We start from the raw sequence: 19,570 nt of genomic DNA on the forward strand, positions 1-19,570 counted from the left end.
AATCAGCAGTCTCAGCAGAAGACAAAAGACAGAAGGGACGACAACCAGAGGGACGCTGCCCATTTACACTAAATACTAAATAAGATGTTCCATCTTGACAAGAAAGGAAGGAAATGCTCCAAGGGATCCAGACATCGTGGGAACTGCCTCTACCACCAAGGCACCAATGCCGTGGGTGAGCATGGGGCGTAGGCAAGGCGGACTCCACCTCAACCAGGGTTCCGGGTCCCACGAGTGCTGCCCAGAGCGAACCCACCAAACTGAAGAGGTCAGCCCCTCTCATAGCCACGTCTCAGAGCCACGAGGGTGACACTGTCGGCCACACTGTCACATCTGGGAGACAGAGCATCAATCCAAAGTGGATTATTCCCAGACATCAGATCTGACAGAGGTTGCTTGGCCAAGCCATGGACTCCCTGAAGGGCTATCACCCCTCCCTCCCTCCCTCCCTCCCTTCCTTTTAAGATGAGTGTCCATATTACACTTGCCCCACAATTGCATTTTAGAAGCCTAGAACTGGTTTCCCGGGTGCTGGGAGCCATTAGCCAAGTAGGTATGACAATTTCCTTGCCAGCGTACCCCATGTTGCTTAGTGGAAGGACTCGTGGAAATAGGACATTTTGCAGTGACATTGCAGTTAGGTGACCTTGCTCAAGGACCAGGGCGGATCCGGGATTAGGGTGTTCCCTGTTTAGGATAATCGGGTTTAGGGCGTTCCAGGTTTAAGATTATTCCTGCTGGGAATAGGGCGTATCCTGCTGCCTGAGTTCCCCTTGAGTTCTCACGGGATTCAGACAGTATTTTTTGGGAGACAGAAGCCCAGTGGAGGTGGATTTGGGGAGAGAACGTGGATTTCCCCAGAACGTGATTGTAGACGGCTGGTGTGAGTTCGGGAATAAAGAGTTGCTGTTTGAATCTACAAGCTGTGTGGTGGCTCGTGATTGTGTGCCCAGCCAGACTGCTGCATTTGTGCCCAGCCAGACTGCGGCACCCGGGCTTATGTCTGGAAAGGAATTTTAACTTAGGATGAATCCTACCTGATTCTCACCCATACGTAATTGAGATGATAAATATTACACTCTGGACTTTAAAATTGATGTTGTGATGAATTAAGAAGGAGGGGGGGAGTGCTATTGGGATGGAATGAATGCATTTTGCCTTCTAGAAGGGACATAAATTTCATTGGGCCAGAGGGGGAATGTTATGGACTGAATTGTTACTCTTCCAACTCAATTCTTACGTTGAAACCCTAAACCCTAGTGTGAGTGTTATCTGACATGGTGCTTTAGTAGGTAAGGAAGGTTAAAGAAGACCCTAAGGATGGGCCCCTGAACCCATAGCATGGTGCCTTTATAAGAAGCAGCAGCACTCTTTAGTCACTCTCTGGGGAAAGGCTGTGGGAGCACAGGAGAAGTTGCCCTCTCTAAGCCAAGGAGAAAGGCTCAGCAAACACCAACCCTGAGGGCATTGGACCTTAGGCTTCTTCTTTACTCTAGAATTATAAGAAAATAGATTTCTGTTGTTTACATTATCCAATCTGCATCGTTTGGTTGTGGAAGTCTTGGTAGACTCAGACAGTCAAGGGTATGTTGGAAGTTTAAACTGAGCCAGCAGCCAGACACCATATTCCCAAGTTAAGAGCTTAGCATATTTGCTTCTTTCGATGGAGCCTTGAGTGTAAGCAATGTGCATAAATTCTACATCCTAAAAACGGGACTTCCCTCATGCTACCCAAACGACAACGAAAGCCGTTAAGTCAATGAAGTTCTGATATGGTTTCAGTATGATACACTAATTCACTTTATGTTGAAGTTTACAGGCCACATTTCTATTTCTCTGGAAGTTGCAATGGTTGTACTTATTCTTAAAACAAACAAACAAAAAACACAACAACAACAACAACAATACATGTTTCTATTTAATAACAAAATTTTCTTGGTGTCTTTTAGTAAACTTTCTTATGTTAATCTTTGCCTTATGTCTGGAAAGGAATTTTAAAAATAGAGAGGAGAGAGTCCTATGACTACCATTATTCTTATTTCAGTGTGCATAAAAATTATTTCACTAAAATTCCTAATAATGTTTTAATATACATGCACTATATTTACCAGTAGTATATAAATTTATGATTATAATTTAGAATCAACAGTTGACAAACCTTTACAAAGTAACCTAAATCTAACTGTAAAATACATAAAAGTTCTTTACAGCTGGCTCTAAAATTCATTATACTTGCAAAAAAGAGTCCAAATGATACAGGATAACAGCAGCAACCACAACAACAGAAAAACAAAAAAAAGGAGTAGAGGTGACAGGTGACAGAAGAAAATAATATTGCTTGCAGATTACTTGGCAATGTAAAAAGGAAATATAACAATTGGAGATATTATGTTGAACTTTGTTCAGGATATATATATATATATATATATATATATATATATATATATATAAAGGTCTGTGTACAACATATATATAAATATGTTGTACACAGACCTTTATTTGACTTATTTTTAAATGGTGCTGAGGATTGAATACAGTGCCTCACACATGCTAGGCAAATGCTCTACCAATTAAGCTACAACCCCAGTCCCAGACTTGCTTCTTAGTAACACCCTGGGATGAACTTTTGTCATTGTAGTCTGGTGCCTTCAGAAACTAGGTTGGCCTGGGTGTAGTAATCTCATTAACTTGCTCCAATTTAAATAGTCTTTCCCAGAACCCTTGAGGCATGGAAGGTAGATACCTGCTCAAGCACTGGAAACCAACTGTAGCTATGGGGAATTTATTGTCCAATAGAGAATTTCCCAAGGGTAACTAGGGCTTTTAGACATGAATAATGACAGTGCCAAGCTGATGGTAAGGAGGTGTGCTGGAGATGGAGAGCCAGGACAGAGCTGAGACAGACGTCCTTGGCTTGGAGGCAGGCTCTTCGCTGTGTCTCTTAGGTAAGAGGTGGTCAACTGGTCCCTTCTGCTTCTCTTATGCTCCTAAGACAAGATCCCACTGCAAACTGGATTATTACAAGAGAGGGACGTTCTACTGGAAAGAGAGGATGCTAGTGACAGTGTCCATCTGGTGTGTACTTCATGTCTCCCCTAGTAATTAACTGACCCTCCACAACAAAGTGCTTCCTGACTGTGCAGCCACTGATTCATGCAGCTCAACCTTCCCTCAGTGCCCACTTACCAAGTGTCTATGTGTGCCAGATTCTGTGCTGACTAGATACAAGTTAACATCACGGGTCCTTGACCTTATTGGAAGACTTGCTGAAGAGAACAGACCATGGAGGTTAATAGAGTTCACAATGTATCACTCAGTATTCAAATACAACCTTTTGTTATTAGAGCCACAGGAAAGAGTTCAAATTTCAATTCCAAATTTCTATCTTCTTGCCTTACTCAACACATATTGGTTTATCAAGTCCTGGGGATCTCTTGGAAACCATCTCTCTGCCAAACCAGTCACACTCTAAATCAAAAAGCTACTGGCTTTTTTTTTTTTCCCCTCCCTTTCTTCATGTAGATTCTGGGGAAGTTATCTCTCCTCCACTCTTAAGCTCTTCACAGAGTTTAATATGCCATCTTGAACTTTCTGGTATGCAAATAAAGTTCATCTATTTTGTGTTGATTTTTCTGTTTCCATTTCTGACAATGATCATTAGTAGTCCTGACCTTGGGACTTTATTTAAGCTCTGTTCCTCAGTTTCTTTATTAGTAAATCTATGATAGGGTGAGAAACTTTTCCTAAGGTTGTTGGATTAAGTGAATTAATATGCTGGGAGCACACAGACAAGTGCCTGGCACGCAGGAAATACCTAAGAAGTCATCTCTCCTAATCAGCCCAATCTGATTTCACTGCTGAGCAGCTCCTTCCAAAGGAAGGTGAACAAAGACAGGAAGAGGTGGAGGCCAAAGGATTTAAAGACCTAGACCCAACCAAGGTAATACACCTAGGAAGTGGGGGAGGTGGATTTAAATCCAAATGGAAAATAAATCAATAATTAAGGCTCAAACAACATGCAGTAAATGTCAGGCATTTGAGCACTGAGGCCAGATTTGCTTCAAGTCTGGTGGTTCTCAGCCTTCCTAACTTCCAAAATGCTGCAAAATTTAACAGGTGGCCATTAAGGTATCCGTTTGATTTCCTACCACCTGGCCTTCACTGAGATCTGGGATGCTAGACTTTTTTTTTTCTCCCTTTGAGAGCAGCTTTGGGAAGAAAGGAGGGAGATATGGAGACGATGTCACCAGACCCCACTATTCAAGTTAGTATCTGGAAAGCAGAAGGCACATCTGCAGGACCAGTTTCTGCTTGGATTAGCAATAATAAATTCGACTACACGTTAGACTTTAATAGAGGAACGAAACCATTCCACTCTAAATGCTTCAGCGGAGCTCCAGGAGTCCTGATTGTTACTCCTCTGCTTGGCTAATCCAGGAGCCCAGGCCTGGGCAAGCCTTGGCCATGCTGGGCTTCCCTGCCCTCGCACTCCCATTCAAAGCAGATAACTCTCCGGCCCAAAACTTGAAGAGACCTAGAAACTAGGAAAACAGATCTTAGCAGTGTAATGACAGCAGCTCCATTTCGCCTGCTAGGGATTCGAGCTCAATTTACCAGTCACAAGATCTTATAAATGGTGTCCTGAGAGTATGACCAAGTACATACAAACGTTGTCATTACCCGACTTACAGTTCCCTACCATAGCCCAGTTTTTACCTTGTCCTCCAAAATAAAGGCAGAGGTAAGCTTTAGGTACACTAGCATGGGAAGAACTAGTTAGTACGAGTATCAGCTCTTTCTTTGAGAAAGTGGGGGGCTCTGAAAAGAGCCTTTGGGTTTGATTGTGTTTCCGGAAGCTCAGATGTCAGATCACTTGCCCTTGGCCTTATGGTGGCTCTCGGTCTTCTTGGGCAGCAGCACAGCCTGGATGTTGGGCAGGACGCCGCCCTGAGCGATGGTCACACGGCCCAGCAGTTTGTTGAGCTCTTCGTCGTTGCGAATGGCCAGCTGCAGGTGACGCGGGATGATACGCGTCTTCTTGTTGTCGCGGGCAGCGTTGCCCGCCAGCTCCAAAATCTCGGCCGTCAGGTACTCCAGCACTGCTGCCAGGTACACGGGCGCGCCGGCCCCGACTCGTTCAGCGTAGTTGCCCTTGCGCAGCAGACGGTGGACTCTGCCAACAGGGAACTGCAGCCCAGCGCGAGAAGATCGAGATTTCGCTTTGGCACGCGCCTTGCCGCCCTGCTTGCCACGACCAGACATCGTAGATCTGCACACTCAAGACACCAACACAAGAAAAAAGGTTCTAGCAAAACAAATAAGGCCAGGAAGTATGTAGGACAGGCCTGCTTTTATAGACATTTCCTGGCTAGTAAATCCGACTCTCTGATTGGCCACAATAAGCATCAGTTAAGAAACCAATAGAAAAGCTGTATTTCCATACCTCATTTGCATAGTTCTGCCCCTGGATGACAGCACTGCCGTTTATCTTCCAATTAGGTAAGACTTGCTCTGCATCCTTCATTAGCATAAATGCCCTATAAATAGCAGAAATCTGCTTCATGCTTTCATTGTATTTCTGCTGTCTTAAGGCTTTAAAATGCCTGAGCCAGCGAAGTCCGCTCCCGCCCCGAAGAAGGGCTCCAAGAAGGCGGTGACCAAGGCGCAGAAGAAGGACGGCAAGAAGCGCAAGCGCAGCCGCAAGGAGAGCTACTCCGTCTACGTGTACAAGGTGCTTAAGCAGGTGCACCCCGACACCGGCATCTCGTCCAAGGCCATGGGCATCATGAACTCGTTCGTGAACGACATCTTCGAGCGCATCGCCGGCGAGGCCTCTCGCCTGGCGCACTACAACAAGCGCTCGACCATCACGTCCAGGGAGATCCAGACGGCCGTGCGCCTGCTGCTGCCCGGGGAGCTGGCCAAGCACGCCGTGTCGGAGGGCACTAAGGCGGTCACCAAGTACACCAGCTCCAAGTGAACTTGCCAAGTAAGCGTTTTTTACACCTAATCCCAAAGGCTCTTTTAAGAGCCACCCACATACCCACAAAGAGAGCTGTGGACAACACTGAATTTAGTTGGGGATTAAACAGAATCAAATCAAAATGGTCAAAGTGGCTTCACATTGTCTTGGGGATTAAGGCAGTAAGCACTGGGTTTTGTGACATTTTCAGTATGCCGAAATCTGATTGGTAGACACAAGCCAATCTTTCCCCTGAATACTAGTGCTCCACTTCTGCCGCAATTGGTCTAGTGGTTTTGCGCACAAAACTAGTGGCCACACGCACCCTACAAGAGGGCAGCTTCAAGTGCGGTGTAAATTGAAAAACCAACCCACGCTGGCGACAGTGAAGAGCTGGAGCGAGGTTGAGGGAATTGAGAAGCTAGTAGACTGGGCACACGCGGTCTCCACTGGAACGACTTCCCCTTTCCAAAAAACGGTAGGCTGAAATTACATCTTAAGCAGTCAGGATCTTAAGGCAGTTACTACCAAGAAAGCAGACTTTTTTTTTTTTTTTTTTTTTTTTTTTTTTTACATTTTAGACAATGTGATTGTAGTTACAAGATTACTTACTATGATGTCTGCAGGTTTGACACCTGGAAAGGGTATAATAAACTAAAACAGATCAATTTAAGTTAAAAATTCCTAATGTTTTAAAAAAATCAAGTTGTTTTAAAGGTGTTACCTCTTAGACTGTAACAGTTTGACAGTTTAATTAGAGGTCTTGCTTAAATAGGATATAAGGAAATGTAAAACTTTTTAAACGGAAATTTTAATACTTGGTATACACATTTATAGGGAAAATCACCTTTCTAATCAAGATTACCTTATGGATAAACTCACTAACTTAATTATTTTACTTTAAAGTGGTTCTTTTTAATAGCATAATGTAAACATAATACTCTTCTAATAGCTTACAGAAGCTTAGAGATTATTATTTTTTCCATTTGGGATTATTAAAGTAATTAATTTGAATTTACTAAAATTTTTTCCCACTAGGTTTATTGGTTAAATGAGTAAACATTTTATTTAAAATTTTAAAATTGTAACATGCATTGAATTAAATTAAATCATAATGTAATTTTTAAGGAGGGTTTTTATAATGTTACAAATTACAAGGACTCTGTCAGTTTAAAAACTGAATTGTTACACTGTATAACTTTAATAATACAATTTAATAATACAATTTAATAATACAAGAGAATGACCATTTAGCATGTTTATTTTTTTTTAAAGTTGGTACTGTTTTGTAATGTAATAAATTCAATTGAATATGTATCATCACTTTAAAATAAGACTGTGAGCTTTTTTGGTTTTTATATACCCATGATTTATGTTTGCATCCTAACATAATAACCAGTTTTCTCTGATAACTTTATTTTTTTACCTATCCTAAATTCAAAGTAGTAAAACAGTTGATGCCTTTTACCTCAAAAAAAAAAAAACTATCTCTAGATCTTCCTTGACAGTCATTGAACAATGAGCACTTATTTTCTTCACACCATAAGGAAAAGTAAACTGGTAAAATAATTAGTCGAATTTTAAAATTTGATTTTAAAAATTTCATTGAAAGTCCTTGGGTGCTGGGAGTGTATGTAGCTCTGGGGTATAGTGTTTGCTTAGTACAGGGCTCAGGGATCCATCCCCAACAAAGGGGAAAAAAGTCCTTGATCTATTCAGGAATAGACTATTCACACTGGGCTCTTTTGAAAATAATGAGCTACCACAATATCCTATTTTTAGACCCAGTCTTCAGGTTTTTTTCTCTCCTCTTTTATAAAAGTCTTATTTTACTTTGCCGGTTGAAGTCATCCTATGGTTTGATATAACTTGCACATAAGTAAAGGTGTGCTAATAATTAACTAGATGAGTTAATGGTTTGACAAAGTCAACCATCTTGAGACTGGGATGCTAATAATCACCTACTTATAAAGATAGGTGAGAATTAAATGAAATGGAAAAATAACACTTGTTCCAAAAATGGAATTCTAATAAAATGGCTGCAGAACACCATTCCATGATTTAAAAAAAAAAAAAGGAAAAGAAAAGCCTCTGGGGACAGAATCCTTAAGTCTGACTCTTTGTAAGCACTGAGACTTTGAAGGAAGTCATTTGATCTCTCTGTGCCTCGTTTTTTCATCTGTACCCTAAAGAGAAAGGTAATAGGTGTACCTTCTAGAAGATTATAAAGATTAAAGATCTTTATTGCATACAAAGCTGTGTGTCTGCATCTGTTTGACAAAATTTGTTTTTAACCATTTTTTTAGTAAGAGGACTTGAGGCAGTTTATGATTGGAGATCTTGGTAGGAATTAGTCTATCATGAATGTTAGGAATTTTACAAATTATGTGAAATAAAAATGTCAACTGATTGTGTTGTGTTTACCCAATAGGTTTAAAAGGAAATGCATTTTCCTACAATATATGTAATTATCTCTCTAGGCATGTTTTTAAGGATATAAAAACAACATTGGTTTTGAATCTTCCTGATTTGGAAGGGGATATAGATTCACTACTTTATCAAACAATCCCAGTGATTCTAAATTGAAAAGTCATTGAAATTAATTTTTCTCAACCTTTACCCTGCATAATACTGGATGACCAGATATAAAATTAACTTGGCAGAGTACACAGCTGCCTGTGTGTGACCTTTTGTGCAAGATATTCTGAGCTTTGACTAAATTCTTTGAATTTAACATTCAGCTTGCCCTGTCCTCAATTCCTCTGGGGTGATTATAAATTAGAAAAATGGCAGTGAATCTGGAGAAAGCTACTTTCTTGCTACTTCTAACCTCAGTTCTGAGGAAGAAAGAAAGTTGAACTGTGGTTAAATCATTTAAATATTCAGGTCACCCTGTCATCCAATGAGCTATTTGCAGAACAATCCATAGAAAATCTGGCTTTATTTCACTGTGGTTGTTAGTCCCTTGTGTTAGATCTCCCTTCTGCTGGCTTGGAAGGGACAAAGTGGCAGAGATGGTGGACTTGTCTCCTTTTGAGGAAATAGACCTACCTGTTGGAGGCAACCCTGAGGCAAAATCTTGACTTTATCATTTGAAAACCTAGGCTAATCCTCTGGCCATTCAAGTTCTCCAAAAGTAAAAGAATTGGGTTCAAGAGCAATAAGAATAAACCTTTATAATGCCTTTCTCCTTTGATCTCTCTTCTTTCTATATTCTTGCCCTCAATTTTCCTTTCAAGTTTTTTTTTTTTTTTTTTTATCTATTATAGGTCCAAACTTAGGTATAAAACAAAATACACTGGAAATTTTAATTTTTAATAAATTTTCATTTCTATGGTTAAACATTCTTAAACAATATAGGGTAATGGGCCTTGTGTACTAGATTTTAAAACACATTTGGAATTTAGTTCTGAATGAAATACATTTTTAGAAATTAAAAAAATATATATGAAATTTGGCTGGGGATATAATATAGCTCAGTTTGTAGAGTGCTTGCCTCATGCACAAGGCCCTGGGTTCAATCCCCAGAACCAACACACACACACACACACACACAATATATATATATATATATATATAAATAATTCTACAGAGATGATGCAGGATCTGAAATCTTGCATGGAGAAAACTCTCTAGCCTCAAGTGGAGGTCACAGAGGCCTGTGCCCAGCAGACAGCAGGGCCAGGACTTTTTAGAGTGCTTGAAGAGAGTGCTCAGGATTCTAGACTCTTAAGAGGCAGAGACAGAACTAGGCCCAATCAATTCCTAGGAGGGCAGAAGGGAATGTCAATCAACTGGAAGTGAGGAAAAGCAACAAAGCACCTCCATCCTCCTATCGTCTGAGCTGCGGCCTCAAGGGTGGTCTGCTACTGGCTTAAAAGAGTTTTTCTTGCCTTCAGGATCCTCTAGGAACACCTGAGACAAACCTGGCTCTCCCGCTGCCCCTTCCCTGGGACCTCTGCTGCCCCTCTGTCATGCCCCACACTGTGGCCACGTATGCATGCACACATCAGCTGTTTCCCTCCCTGGCTTGGCCACTGCCTTCCCTGGGCGTGTTCTGACCTCCATCTCCCTACTGTTCTGTGTGACTTTTGTACCATTTCACCTAATTGCCAAGACTTGTGAATTGTGATTTCATTACCACAATATCCTTAGGGTCTATCCCTGAACCTGGTAAATAGTAGATGCACAAAAGCAATGGAATTAATTGACTTATTTTATATATTTTTGAACAACTACTCTCTATCAAGCACTGTTCTACATGTGTGTATATGCCAGTGAATAAAGTCAAAATCACTGCCTTCTGGAAGCTAGGATTCAAGGAGAGCAAAACAGAAAAGCATAGAAAGTCAAATATGTGGTCTATTAGAAAGTAAGTATCATGGAGGGGAAAAAAATATCCCAAAAGGAGCAGTGTTGGGGGTGAGGACCATAGGGGTGTGACATTCTCAGTGCTTGATCAAGGCAACAGGAGCCGAGCATGAGCCCCTCATGCCCAGAGGTCTAAAGAGAGCCAGCTAGCATTCCAGAAGCTTTGCAGTGCTTGACGTTTGCAGGGGGTGATATTTTTTTATCATCACAAAGGAGAGCACATGTGGCTGTAAGGTCTAGGTATGATGGGCCGTCCATGCTAGTATGAATGGCAAGGTTGAGTTTGCCTCAACAGATAAACCTCACATCAAAGCAAGGTAAGCAATACTTGCTGTTGTATTAAATAAACCCTCAAAACTTAGTAGGTTTAGCTGGGCATGGTCATGCACGCCTTTACTCCCAGTGGCTTGGGAGGCTGAGGCAGGAGGATTGGGAGTTCAAAGACAGCCTCAGCAATGGCAAGGCACTAAGCAACTCAGTGAGACCCTGTCTCTAAATAAAATTCAAAATAGGGCTCAGTGGTTGAGTGCCCCTGAGTTCAATCCCTGGTACCAAAACCAAAACCTTATTGAGTAAACACCACAGAAGTGTATTATTTCATTATCTGACGTCTCACAATGGTGAGGAAGTGGAGCTCCTGCCACAGTCTTTCAGGGAAAAAGTCTTCTTTCATTAAATCCTTTTGGGCATCCTCTGATCTCAGAGATCTTGGCCAGAGACTGAGGATCAGGGCAGCAGACAAAGGGAGAAGGAAAAATGCCTCTGTGAGAGACAGATTGTCATGACCAGGCCTGGCAGTGGCACAAGTCATCCCTGCCCTCCCTGCTTGGCCAGAGCTCAGTCTTGATGCCACCTCCCTGCCAGGGAAACAAGAAAATTCAGATTTCAGACTGTCTGTGCGTCCACGCAGAGAAACAAACAAGATTCAACGGAGGAAGAGCAAGCAGATTCTGTTGTCATGTCCAGTTCTGTGTCCTCCCCGTTCTGCTTGACCTCTCCTGCTTCCTCCTACCCTTCTGTTCCCATTTAAAGGGCCCATGCTGGCTTCTGACGAGGCAGTGACAACACCTAGCATAGACCGAGTATAGCCATAGTCTTAGGATGATCCAAGAAGGGTCTTCTTCCCACTCTCCCCTGCACTGAAGGACCCGTGTCTGGTTCTTGGTCTGTCATCTGCTAAGGAGTCACCTCTCAGGCCAATCTCCTTGGAAAAGGAGAAGGTTGCTGCCCACATTGAGCTTACATGTCACCTGAGGAAGACAGGCAGCCAGCAAGTTATGGGAAGTGATTACACAGAATAAGAGAGAGGGGTGACTTGCAGGGAAAGGGGGACCAGGCACGGTCACAGATCTGCAGATACCCATATTAACGTCAGTGCCGATGGCTAATGGCTCTAGTGGTTAACAGTGGTGTAGTACTCAGTATGTGTCTGGCACTGTCCTGTCTTACTACATCAATTGAATTGATCCTCAAACAACTCAATGTTAGCAAGAGAGCATGGGGTGGCCTTGAGGAATGATCCAGCCATGAGAAAAGAGGAGAAATAAAGCTCTATTGGTTCTACTCTCAACTGTTCAGAGGACCATTTCCATCGCCTTCACTGTCGGCAGGAGACTGAAGGGTGTGTGGAGGGGGGTATGAGCACAGGGAGGAGAGACTTCCAGCATAGTCCTTAAATGGGGTGCCTTTTCAAGGGTGTTAGGAGAACATGTGTGGTACTTGGATTTGTTAAGACTGGAAGTAAGAACATGTCTATTAAATGTACTCTGGTGACATCAGAGGTCACCCCTTGAATTAGGAGCGATCACCAAAGGTTGGTGGGGGGTACAGTGTCCTTTGTCACCTACCGAGAGGAGTGCCTTCCTCATGCCCACCCCCCTACCACCAGGCTGTGCTTCCAGCCAGGTCTTTTTTCAAAACTATCTAAATGTGACTACTTTTTTTGTTTTTTTTTATACTACTACATGCAAAAGATGTGACAAAAGTTTCTGTCTTTCCAAAGTGAAGTAATGGCCTGGGTACAGTATGAATCAAGTTACAAGCAGTCAGGTTATCTGAATGTGGGACACTTGTCACAGAAACCTACATCTTTCTGTCAGACTTCTGAGTCAGCCCACAGGGATTACAGGGGTATTCTTTTATGCAGTCCCTGCATGCATTACTCTGGCTGAGTTTGGACACTGGAGAGCATAAAATGAGATCTGCCTTGTTTACTTGTAAAGAAAAGGAAAAATTGTCACATAACACTGCAAGAATCACACTAAGCATTTATTTGGGAACTTTCCATTAGATATGCTTTTCTTCTGACTGTACTTCTTTGAAAGGAAGATGGAAGTGGGGGACATGGGAGTGGCTTCTTCTGCCAGCTGCTCATAGGAATGAGCACTTGAGAGAAGAAAGCAGCTGTCCTGTGTGGGAGCCCCCGCATGAACCACAGCCTGCCCTCACTTGAGGGCTTTCTCCATACCTCTCAGGCAGCTCTGCAGGACACCTGTCCAAGCCGATGTTCCCACTTTGGACCATCTTCACCTCTGCTTCCTGTCACTATGTCTCCTTTAAGTGCAGACCAGAGGGCTTACTGCAGAGTGTGGGCTTACTGCAGAGGTCTGTCATCCAAGAGCTGTGCCCCTGAAACTCAGCCTCTCTGGGCCTTACTGTCCTCATCTGTAAGCAGGATGAACAACAGTTGATAACCTCATAAGGTTGTGGCAATGACCAAAGGCACTGGCTTCTGGGAAATGCTTCAAACAGTGCCTGGCACAGCGAGAACATCCAGTGAGTACCAGTCGCCACGGTCATCATATTGTTCTCGGAGTCCAGTCTAATGACGTGGCTGGGCCGCAGCAGTGAACTAACTGGTCAATCTCTTTCTTTCCCCAGGAGGAACACACAGCCTCTAGACATCTCTCCACCTCTGCTTCCCCTGATGGACCCTGCTTTATCTCACAAGTCAAACCATGAAAATGAGTGACAGTGGAAAAAGACAAATGGAGGTACATTTAACAATCACGGAAGGAACCATAGACACCTGGCTGAAGAACTCATTTCTTGTTTTTCTCCCCTGAGTGTAAGAGTGTTAGATATTCCTGTAGAAATTTGTGAAAAGAGAAACATTAAAACAACAACAACAAAAAAAAACAACTCCTAGTATCTCTTATTCATTATATATATCTGAGATAGCTATCTATATGAATATGAACATACCTCGTGTACACACAATATGATACATATAAAGGGCTGGGGTTGGGGCTCAGTGGTGGAGCACTCGCCTAGCACACGCGAGGCCCTGGGTGTGATCCTCAGCACCACGTAAAAATAAATAAATGAAATAAAGGTATTGTGCCCAACTACAGCTAAAAGTAAATATTAAAAATAAAAAAAATAGATATAAAGCAAATATAGTTATCATGCTATTAATATATGATTTTATAGGTAACTGGTTAGAAACGCAATTTTTATGAATGTCTAATATTCTGGGTATGGGGATATATATATATATATATATATATATATATATATATATATATATGTTGTAGATGGTCACAATACCTTTATTTTATTTATTTATGTGGTGCTGAGGATTGAACCCAGTGCCTCACACATGCTATGCAAGCTCTTTACCACTGAGCCACAGCCCCAGTCCCTCCCTTGGGCTTTTGATTCCTATTTTTGGGGAATGTTAATTACATATCTATATCATACATAAATCTTATTTTTCTTTTTACAACTAGTACAGGACAGGTAATGCATATGTGTGTGTGTGTGTGTGTGTGCCTGTTTTTATGGTACCTTTTCAGCTAAGGTAAAATATGAATCATGGTTCCTTTTCTGTTTTATATATATATATATATATATATATATATATATATATATATATATATATATATATAAAATCTAAGAATTACCTAAATTATCAATTCTTTGTTGCTTTTAAAGAAATGGGATGATAACTTCTGTCAACCTGTAAATATAAGAATCAGCCTGATCCATACCCTGATCCATAAGCCACTAACACTTAATGGCACAAAAGCTCAGATATGGTGGAGGGTCAGAGAAACAAACATATAAAAATATAGGGTGCTCAGAAAAATGCACCTGGGATCTCCTTATAGAAAAATATTTATAAACCAAGAATTACAGTGCATGTGGGGAGAAGCTCAGGGCCACATACAGGGCATTCTTTCAAGAACATTTTTCCAGCACATTTGAAACCACACCTGCCAGTCCAGTCTTAGAGACCGGGTCTGCAGTTTCCACTAGGACTTCAGACCAGGGTTCCTGCCTCACCGTTTATAGTTAATTATGGGCAAGGACTGCTTATCTGGGATCAGGAGGGGGAGGTATTGCATTAACAAAGGACAAAGGACATGATGGACAAAGGACAATGATGTCCAGTGGAGGACATCATTCATGAAAGTGGCCTGACTTTGGCCAAGCAGATCTCATGGCTACCACCCTGACCTTGAAGGTCTTCCATATAGCTCCAGGAACTGGGAGGTAGTTTTAATCACACACAGCCCTCATCCCTGTGGATTGTGTTTTATTTGATGATCCTTGGTTAAATAAGGACATATTCTGCAGTTTTTAGGTAATTATACATTCTCTAACTCCTCAGTGAGACAGCTAAGAGATCTGTGTTACTTCCTTCACATATATAAATAAATTTCAATGAAAATCGGGGCATGAATAATTTCTTTTCTTCACCAATAAGAAGCTACCCATATGGAAGGCCATTCGGAAGACAGGAAGTAAATTTTCTACTAGAAATTTTTTTTGAATTAACAGGGAAAAGAGGATGTTTGGTTCTTTCTCTTGAATTTGACGAAGAATCGAGGGCTTTCTCGAAAAGATTTGTCATGTAGGGTCATTTGTCACTGAAAGGTTAAAAGGCATATGAAATGTGAGTCTCTAGGAAGCATCCTGCGGTGGAACCTAGGCGATTTGCTACCCACCAGTTTTGTGGGATGCAACTTTTCGAGGCAAACAAACACAAGTGCTCCTCCTCCGAGGGCGGGGGCGGTTCCTGAGCGATGCACCAATCACAGCGCGCCCTGCCCTATATAAGGCCCTGAGGCCCCGCCACGTTTCACCCTTCTAGGTGGTTGTTAACGTCCTGCTTCTTCTGGTATGTCGGAAACAGCTCCTGTAGCTCCCACTGATCCTGTTCCAGGCCCAATGGAGAAGCCGCCTGCCAAAAAGCGGGGGAAGAAGGCGGTCGGCCTGACAGGTGCAGGTCGCAAGGCTCGGAGTTCCTCGGTGTCCAAGTTGATCACTGAGGCTCTTTCCGAGTCCCAGGAGCGAGCAGGTGTGTCCTTGGCTGCCCTCAAGAAGGCCCTGACCGCCGCAGGATATGACGTTGAGAAGAATAACAGCCGCATCAAGTTGGCTCTTAAGAGTCTGGTGGGCAAGGGTGTTTTGGTGCAGACCAGGGGTACTGGTGCCTCTGGCTCCTTCAAGCTCAGCAGAAAGGCTGCTCCTGAAGCCACCAAGGCCAAGGTCAGAAAGCCTGCTTCTGCCAAGGCTAAGAAGCTGGTCCTGTCCAGGGACTCAAGGTCCCCAAAGGGTGCCAAAACCAACAAGGGAACCAAAAAGCCCAGGCCTACACCTAAGAAAGCTCCGGCGAGTGGGAGGAAGACCAAAGGAGCCAAGGGCATCCAGCAGCCGAAGAGCCCTGCTACGGCCAGAGCGGGGAAGCCCAAGACTGGGAAGCCCAAGCTGGCCCTGCAGAAAGCCAACCCTAGGAAGGCGGCTTCGAAGAAGTGAAGAGAGGAGATAAGCCGAATTGTCTACGAACCCAAAGGCTCTTTTAAGAGCCACCCAAATTTTTAAAATGGCTTGACACTGGAAAAATATAGAAGTATAGTTAGTGCTTATATTGTACTAACACTAGTGAGATAGTCAAAGTTGACCACATGAGATGGCAAATGTAGTTGGGGTAGAGAAGGGTGTGCTGTATTAGACGGTTTGCTTTGTGGAATTATCTGCTTCTGGAATTATCAAAATGGAGAACAGGAATAAGTCAGCACAGAAATAAAGCCTCGTTTTGTTGAAAAAGAAAAATGCTTAAGTCCAGTTTACCCTTTTAAGGTGTATAGTTCTAGTCAAGAGTTTCCCCGGTGTCCATTGACTGAATTATGAATCATGGTGTTCAGGATTGGGGATAGGGAAGTTGAACCTTTCATTAACTTTAATGTTCCTCCTGTGTGATGGTTGAAAATACTTTCAGTGTACAGTTGCAAGAATATTTAGTAGTGTTTATGCTATGAGATGTCTGATACATCAACAAACGTCATCTTTCATAATGTGTATTTTGAGTATTGGTCTAGTAGGAATGTCATTTTTTTTTTGGGGGGGGGGGGTGGTACTGGGGATTGAACTCAGGGCACTCCACCACGGAGCCATATCCCTAGCCATATTTTGTATTTTATTTAGAGACAGGCTCTCCCTGAGTTGCTTCGGGCCTCACTATATTGGTGAGGCTAGCTTTGAATTCGAAATCATCCTGCCTCTGCCTCCAGAGCCATGAGATTACAGGTGTGTGCCACAGCACCTGCTGATCTTAATATTTTAATACATCTTATTTATAAGAGTGCCAGAGCAGTCCACAGGCCGAGATACACTGAAATAACTATAAAAGTTACCTTAAACCTCTATAGAAATATTTGTGACTGCAGTTGTTAGGGCCCAAATTAAATCTTCCTGTCCTAAAAATTGTATAAGTACACAGGGTCCAAGCTGAAGTACCTTCTTAAATTTTTAATTTTTCCTTAATTTGATTTAGCATTCTTACATAACTATTATAAATATTAAGTCTATGCTAATGTAAATTTGTTTTCAGCTGTGGTTTCAGGAGTGACTGAACAAAACCCACTGCAAAACTATGCAGTGCATTCCAGTATGTTCTTCGGTGGCTCACTAGGTCCTCACCTCTCATTTATATATTTTGGCTTCTTGCGAAAATTGTGCACTAAAATGGAACATAACGTAACAGATTTCTATGTGTAGCTAATCAACCCAGTTCTTGCCTGCCTTTAAGCTAATTCCTCACGTTCCTATGAGGCTGGAATTGTGAGAATGGTCTAAGACCATGCTTCATCTGACCCGGCAGTGAGCCCATACAGGATGAAGGATGTCTCACCACCAGACCCCAAGTTACAATACTGGGGCTCCCTACAGGTTGCTCTTGGTGTTACCAACCTGTCTCCAGTTTCCCAAGTTTTTGTACAGGCCTTACAATACAGCCATTTTTCCTGTAGTCCTAAGGCACATTACAGGGCCTCACTTTAGTCAATAGTACAGTGCAAATGTTAATAACACCCCCCCCCGCCCCCCAAAACTCAACTTCACGGCCCATTGAGTGTTTTGCCTGAGAGGCTTAAGAGGCTATGTGCAAACGCCTCAGACCACCCAGCTACACGCAAAAGGGGCGCTTTTCAAATGCTTCCAAACGTGTTATGTACGAGCACCTCAGTCCTTTTGGTGTTTATTTGTGCTCATCTTAAGCTTTTAAAGCATGTGCTGCCAGGTACATTGTATCTCCGTCTTGGCCCAAGATTCATCAAGTCTTTTTCCCTAAGCAACCTTGTAATCAATCCCTTAAGGCCAGTCCAGCTCTTTATATGAACTCGTGGGCGGCCCTGAAAAGGGCCTTTAATTGAGAAAAGTAGGTGATGGCGGCACCAGGACGCTCAGCCGCCGAAGCCGTAGAGGGTGCGGCCCTGGCGCTTGAGCGCGTAGACCACGTCCATGGCCGTGACCGTCTTGCGCTTGGCGTGCTCCGTGTAGGTGACGGCGTCGCGGATCACGTTCTCCAGGAACACCTTGAGCACGCCGCGGGTCTCCTCGTAGATGAGCCCGGAGATGCGCTTGACTCCGCCACGGCGGGCCAGGCGGCGGATGGCGGGCTTGGTGATGCCCTGGATGTTGTCGCGCAGGACTTTGCGGTGGCGCTTGGCGCCGCCCTTGCCCAGGCCTTTCCCTCCTTTGCCGCGACCTGACATGGCTGCGAACAGTGCCGCCAGACCTAACAAGCCCTTTAAATAATACTCATGCGGACCTGATTGAAAACCACTTACGTTGGCTGGGGTTTTCCAAATTAGGTCACCGAAGGGGGTGGAGCAAAAAGAACGCTTTATTAAGTCCTCGATGTTTTGATTGGTCAGTGAAACGTAGCTTTTCATTGGGCGGTTGGAAGGAGCGGTACTGACTGCTTTGGGCTGAACAGCTTTACTTCTGTGTTGTATTGCATTATCCTCTCTTTGCGCTTCTGCAGATTGCGATTAATCTTATTCGGTCAGTGTCACTGAGGAGTCCCATCCCACATTTCCTTCTATTTTCACCTAGTAGGCATAAATTAGGTAGGGGTTCCTTGGGCGTGAGTACAAATAACGTCTAAAATAAAATGGATTCTTGTGTGGATGGACTTTATCTCCAGTACTGCAGATATTCCTCGTTAAACCAACACATTTTGATTGTCTGGGTGCTGGGTAAAGTTTAAGGCTGGCCATGACAAAACTACCTAAAGTCTCTTTTGTGCTTGGGAATATGAAACGGTAGAAAAACAACTGCAAGTTAAATCTATCTCCTGTTTCCTAACTTGAGTCAACATTTTTTGACTTTTTATTATTATTATTTTTTATTTTTTGGCAAAAGTCTGAATGAGGGAACAAGAGAACAGAGCTAAGCTTGGGGGCTTGTGTAATCAGTTGCCTGTCTTCCCTTTCCCTGGACTGCTGAACCTGTCTGATCTCCAGGAAATTCCAAACAGGCTTCCCTTATTGCCTGTGTTCATTCACTTTCAACTTGCTCAGGTTTTGGAGACAAAGGAACATACGTTTTGTAGAGTTGGGGATTAATTGTAGTACTAGGCTAATACTTGATTAAGGTCATTACAGAGCCTACAAATTCCTTCCTGGGAGTCCTTTGATAAGATTATTGATGTTAAAATAAGGCTAATCACACTAAGAAAACAAAACCAAAACCAGACCAAAAAAAAAGAAAGGGGGGGGGGGAGAAAGAGAAAGAAAGAAAGAAAAAGAAAGAAAGAGAGAGAGAGAGAGAGAGAGAGAGAGAGAAAGGTCTGAATAAGGTTGAAAGTCTCTTCAAACCAAGTTTCTCCTTAGCTTCCTGATGCAGATTTTGGAAATTTTCTCACACACACACACACACACACACACACACACACACACGGTACTGAGGATTGAACCTAGGGGTGCTTAACACCTGAGCTACACCCCC

General features: G+C 42.9%; 4 protein-coding genes across 4 annotated transcripts; 2 read left to right on the forward strand and 2 right to left on the reverse strand.

The window, feature by feature from the left end:
• Nucleotides 1-2,489: 2,489 nt before the first annotated feature.
• Nucleotides 2,490-5,333, reverse strand: LOC124097863 (histone H2A type 1-C). Its single transcript, XM_046452442.2, has one exon. It carries the CDS (start codon nucleotides 5,260-5,262, stop codon nucleotides 4,870-4,872), a length of 393 nt encoding a protein of 130 aa, XP_046308398.1. The 5' UTR covers nucleotides 5,263-5,333; the 3' UTR covers nucleotides 2,490-4,869.
• A 229-nt stretch (nucleotides 5,334-5,562) lies between these two features.
• On the forward strand, nucleotides 5,563-13,471 carry LOC124097871 (histone H2B type 1-C/E/F/G/I). The gene is made up of 2 exons (XM_046452450.2): nucleotides 5,563-5,989; nucleotides 13,214-13,471. The coding sequence occupies exon 1, from the start codon at nucleotides 5,600-5,602 to the stop codon at nucleotides 5,978-5,980; it is 381 nt and encodes a 126-aa protein (XP_046308406.1). The 5' UTR covers nucleotides 5,563-5,599; the 3' UTR covers nucleotides 5,981-5,989; nucleotides 13,214-13,471.
• Nucleotides 13,472-14,252: 781 nt separating this feature from the next.
• Nucleotides 14,253-16,552, forward strand: H1-6 (H1.6 linker histone, cluster member). Its single transcript, XM_046452436.2, has one exon. It carries the CDS (start codon nucleotides 15,461-15,463, stop codon nucleotides 16,094-16,096), a length of 636 nt encoding a protein of 211 aa, XP_046308392.1. The 5' UTR covers nucleotides 14,253-15,460; the 3' UTR covers nucleotides 16,097-16,552.
• Nucleotides 16,553-17,961: 1,409 nt separating this feature from the next.
• LOC124097897 (histone H4) lies at nucleotides 17,962-18,363 on the reverse strand. The gene has a single exon (XM_046452479.2). It carries the CDS (start codon nucleotides 18,331-18,333, stop codon nucleotides 18,022-18,024), a length of 312 nt encoding a protein of 103 aa, XP_046308435.1. The 5' UTR covers nucleotides 18,334-18,363; the 3' UTR covers nucleotides 17,962-18,021.
• Nucleotides 18,364-19,570: the final 1,207 nt, after the last annotated feature.

The sequence above is a fragment of the Marmota monax genome, unplaced genomic scaffold, assembly GCF_021218885.2.
Source record: "Marmota monax isolate L192 unplaced genomic scaffold, Marmota_monax_Labrador192_F-V1.1 WCK01_AAM20220418_F8-fsc00141, whole genome shotgun sequence".
Lineage (NCBI taxonomy): Eukaryota > Metazoa > Chordata > Mammalia > Rodentia > Sciuridae > Marmota > Marmota monax.

What these genes read in the sequence shown, in the direction of transcription:
- LOC124097863 (XM_046452442.2), bottom strand. Translation starts at nt 5,262, where the DNA reads ATGTCTGGTCGTGGCAAGCAGGGCGGCAAGGCGCGTGCCAAAGCGAAA.
- LOC124097871 (XM_046452450.2), top strand. Translation starts at nt 5,600, where the DNA reads ATGCCTGAGCCAGCGAAGTCCGCTCCCGCCCCGAAGAAGGGCTCCAAG.
- H1-6 (XM_046452436.2), top strand. Translation starts at nt 15,461, where the DNA reads ATGTCGGAAACAGCTCCTGTAGCTCCCACTGATCCTGTTCCAGGCCCA.
- LOC124097897 (XM_046452479.2), bottom strand. Translation starts at nt 18,333, where the DNA reads ATGTCAGGTCGCGGCAAAGGAGGGAAAGGCCTGGGCAAGGGCGGCGCC.